Source organism: Penaeus chinensis, chromosome 33 (assembly GCF_019202785.1).
Source record: "Penaeus chinensis breed Huanghai No. 1 chromosome 33, ASM1920278v2, whole genome shotgun sequence".
Taxonomy (NCBI): Eukaryota; Metazoa; Arthropoda; class Malacostraca; order Decapoda; family Penaeidae; genus Penaeus; species Penaeus chinensis.
In genome coordinates, this window is record NC_061851.1 from 16,875,165 (window position 1) to 16,879,703 (window position 4,539).

Consider the following 4,539-nt stretch of genomic DNA (forward strand, 5'->3'; position numbering starts at 1 on the left):
GGAAGTGATCTTTCTTTTTCTGTGAATTCCTCCCCCCCCCCCCTCTCTCTCTCTCTCTCTTCTCTTCTCTTCTTTTCTCTTCTCTTCTCTTCCCTTCCCTTCCTTCTCTTCTCTTCTCTTCTCTTCTCTTCTCTTCTCTTCTCTTCTCTTCTCTTCTCTTCTCTTCCCTTCCCTTCCCTTCCCTTCCCTTCCCTTCCCTTCCCTTCCCTTCCCTTCCATCCCATCCCCCTCCCCTCCCATCCCCACCCCTCCTCTCCAGTCCCCTCCCCTCCCCTCGTCTCCCTTCCCCTCCTCTCCAATCCCCTCCCCTCCTCTCCCCCCTCCCCTCCCCTTCCCTTTCTTCTTCCATCTTTCGTATATCGTCCCTTCCAGTCTTCCTTATCCGCCCTTAATCAGATCAGGGCGAGACGAACGCCGTGTGGCAGTGGCTCTCTTCCACAAGTGCCGCTTATGGGCCACCGCGACGGGGTAGATGTGGCGGGGAAATGTGACGCGGTAGATGCTGCAAGGTAGGTGTTATGGGGTAGATGTAACGGGTAGACAGATGGATGTACAGGGATACTACGTGTTGAGGTATAGGCGATGCGGTAGATGATGTGGGGTAGATGTGGAAACTATGGGCTGGGTGTAACGGCTGGACAGGCAGTGTGGTGGATGTGACGGGTGATGTTACAGGGTAGCTGCTATGAGGTAGCTGTGACGGGTAAGTAGGGTGTGACGGGTGACAGATAGTTGTATAGGGATAGATAAGGGGGTAGATGTGAGGGAATTAGATGTAACTGTATAGTAAGACGGTTGTAATGGTAGATGTGACGGGCAGGTTCAACGGAGTATTTGTGACGACAGCACATGTGTGTTCACAAGGATTGATACTGAAGTCATGGGGGAAATGAGGGACTAAAATGAGGGATTGAATTAAGGATGAAATGGGGTGGGTGTGGGAGGGAGGGAGGGTAGAGTTATGAAAAAAAAAATGAATTGGAAAGGAGGTAGGGGAAGGGGGAGGGAGGGGGAGAGGGTTAGTATAGCGGAGGGTGGAGAGAGAGGCATGAAAAGAGGGGTTGGAATGAGGGTAAAGGGAGGGGAGGGGAGGAAGGGAGGGGAGGGTTAGACCACGATGGGTGAGGGGAGAGAAATGGACGAAAGAGGGGAAGCAAAGAGAAATCAGATGCAAGAGAGGCGTAGGGTGGGTAAAGTGATGATGAGAGGGAGGGAGAGACAGAGGTAGGTTGTAGAGAAAGGAGAATAAAAGAGAGAGTGATCAAACGGAGAGTAAAGAGAAGGGAAGAGGAAAGGGGGGAAAGGAAAGAGTTAGAGGGAGTGAATGGAGGATAAAAGAGAGAGAGAATGATCTAACGGATAGTAAAGAGAAGAGAAGGAAAGAGGGAAAAGGAGTTAGAGGAAGGGAAAGGAGGATAAAAGAGAACATGGAGTAGAGAAGAGCACAGGGAGAGGGGGAGGGGGGCCGAGGGAAAAGAGTGGAGGGTGAACATACGGCAATGCCCCCGAGGGATCAGCAGTGTGCCATGAAAAGGAGCGCGGGTGGTCATGACATTTGGATTAATCGCTGCCTTTATTTTGATTTTTCTCGTAGAGGGGCGGGGTGGAGTGGGGGTGGGGGGGAGAATGGGGGGGGGAGTGGAGTGGGGGAGACGGGGGGGGGGGAGTGGAGGGGGAGAGACGGGGTGGAGTGGAGGGGGGGGAGACGGGGGTGGAGTGGAGCGGGGGGAGACGGGGGTAGAGTGGAGGGGGGGAGACGGGGGGGGGGAGGGGGGCCACAGGGGCGGATCATGAACCTGTTTGTCATTTGTCGGGTCCCTGCTCTTGTCCGTCTGTCTGTGTCTGTCTTGTGTGTCTGTCTGTCTGTTGAGTTATCCCTGTGTGTGTCTGGGTGGCTGGTCTCTTTCTCTCTTTTTCTTTTTCTTTTTTTTTTTTTTTCTTTTTCTTTTTCTTTTTCTTTTTCTTTTTCTTTTTCTTTTTCTTTTTCTTTTTCTTTTTCTTTTTCTTTTTCTTTTTCTTTTTCTTTTCTTTTCTTTTCTTTTCTTTTCTTTTCTTTTCTTTTCTTTTCTTTTCTTTTCTTTTTCTTTTCTTTTTCTTTTTCTTTTTCTTTTTCTTTTTCTTTTTCTTTTTCTTTTTCTTTTTCTTCCTCTTCCTCTTCCTCTTCCTCTTCCTCTTCCTCTCCCTCTCCCACTCCATCTCCCTCTCCCTCTCCCTCTCCCACTCCCTCTCCCTCTCCCTCTCCCTCTCCCTCTCCCTCTCCCTCTCCTTCTTCCTCTCCCACTCCATCTCCCTCTCCCTCTCCCTCTCCCACTCCCTCTCCCTCTCCCTCTCCCTCTCCCTCTCCCTCTCCTTCTTCCTCTCCCACTCCATCTCCCTCTCCCTCTCCCACTCCCACTCCCTCTCCCTCTCCCTCTCCCTCTCCCTCTCCCACTCCCTCTCCCACTCCCTCTCCCACTCCCTCTCCCTCTCCCTCTCCCACTCCCTCTTCCTCTCCCACTCCCTCTCCCTCTCCCTCTCCATCTCCCACTCCCACTCCCTCTCCCACTCCCTCTCCCTCTCCCTCTCTCCACTCCTTCTCCCTCTCCGTCTCCCTCTCCCTCTCCTCTCCCACTCCCACTCCTCTCCCTCTCCTCTCCCTCTCCCACTCCCTCTCCCACTCCCTCTCCCTCTCCCTCTCCCTCTCCCTCTCCTTCTTCCTCTCCCACTCCATCTCCCCACTCCTCACCTCACCCTCACCCTCACCCTCCCTACCTTCCACCCTCTCCCTCTCCCTCTCCCTCTCCCTCTCCCTCTCCCTCTCCCACTCCCTCTCCCTCTCCCCACTCCCACTCCCTCTCCCTCTCCCTCTCCCTCTCCCGCTCCCTCTTCCTCTCCCACTCCCTCTCCCTCTCCATCTCCCACTCCCACTCCTTCCTCTCACTCCCACTCCCACTCCCACTCCCACTCCTTCTCCTTCTCCCTCACCCACTCCCTCTTCCCCTCCCTCTCCCTCTCCCTCTCCCACTCCCTCTCCTCTCCTCTCCCTCTCCCCCACTCCCACTTCCCCTCTTCCCCTCCCTCTCCCTCTCCCTCTCCCTCTCCCTCTACCTCTACCTCTACCTCTCCCTCTCCCTCTCCCTCTCCCTCTCCCTCTCCCTCTCCCTCTCCCTCTCCCTCCCTCTCCCTCTCCCTCTCCCTCCCCCTCCCTCCCTCCCTCCCTCTCCTCCGTCTCCCTCACATCTTCCAGCTCCCCCACTTTTCTCTCCTTTCCTACCCCTCTCCCTCCTCCTCTCACCTTCTCTTCTTCCCCCCCACCCCCCCGGTTTTGCCCACATCCCGCATTCTCTCTCCCTCATTTATTCATCGGCCGTTGTCCTTCTCCCTCCTTCGTTTTTTCCTTTTTTATTCTTCTTCGCTCGCTTTCTCCCTCTTCGTTTTTTTCGTCTTTTTTGTTCTTCATAAGTCTTCTTTATTCTTCTTTTAATTTTATCTTTTCTTTTTTCTTGTATTTCATCTATTTCTTGCATTTACTTACTTTTTCCTGTATCATCATCATCAACATCAACATCAACATCAACATCATCATCAACATTATCATCAACATCATCATCATCACCATCACCATCACCATCACCATCACCATCATCACCACCATCATCATCATCATCATCATCATCATCATCATCATCATCATCATCATCATCATCATCATCATCATCATCATCATCATCATCGTTATTGTTATTGTTATTATTATTGTTATTATTATTATTATTATTGTTATTATTATTGTTATTATTATTGTTATTATTATTATTAGTATTAGTAGTAGTAGTAGTAGTAATTGTAGTAGTAGTAGTAGTAACAGTAGAAGTAGTGAATGTATAGTTATTACCACAAATATTATTATCATTATGCTTATAGTTGATACCATTAGCATTTGTGCTCCGAATGCTGAGAGGGAAAAAGGTATTGTAATCGATATATATCCCGTGTATCCTTCCGCGAGGAGATTTTCCCATGCCACGTGCGCAACAGCTGGCTGGTGGGGCCTCCAAGGTGGCGCCTCTCTCCCTGGCTGTCGCTCTCCCTTTCTGTCTCCCGTTTCTCCCTTTTCCTGCTTTTTTTATTTTTTTATTTTTTTATCAGGCTGTATTGAGCTTTGTGTCTGTTTTTGTCTTTCCGCGTTTTCTCCTCAGTTTTCTCCGATTTTTTTTCTTGTGCTCCGCCATCTTTTTTTTTCTTTATGTTTCTTTTTCTTTCGTTTTATATGATTATCTCGAGTTTCCCTATTCCTTTTTCTCCCTCCTCTCTCTTTGTTCTCTTTCTTCATATTTTTCTCTATCCCTTTTCTTTTTCTTCCTTTTTCTCTCTATTCCCCTTTCATTTCACTGGCTCTTCCATTTCTCTTTCTCTTGCTTCTCGCCCTGTTTAGCGCCCTTTCCCTCTCTCCTATTCTTGCGTTGTCTCCACCTCCGTATCCCAGACACCTTCTTGTGCTTTCTCTTTCCAGTCTCTTCGACTCTAGTTGGTGCTGCTCTACAGAGCAGCACCAACAAC

The 4,539-nt window shown here is 50.0% G+C and overlaps 1 protein-coding gene across 1 annotated transcript in view; it reads left to right on the plus strand.

The window, feature by feature from the left end:
* LOC125043205 (histone acetyltransferase KAT7-like) overlaps positions 1-870 on the plus strand; it is a 13,136-nt gene extending 12,266 nt beyond the window's left edge. Inside the window, exon 11 of the mRNA XM_047639204.1 lies at positions 397-870. Coding sequence (XP_047495160.1) covers positions 397-513 — 117 coding nt within the window. The 3' untranslated portion in view covers positions 514-870. The remainder of the gene's footprint in view (positions 1-396) is intronic.
* Positions 871-4,539: the final 3,669 nt, after the last annotated feature.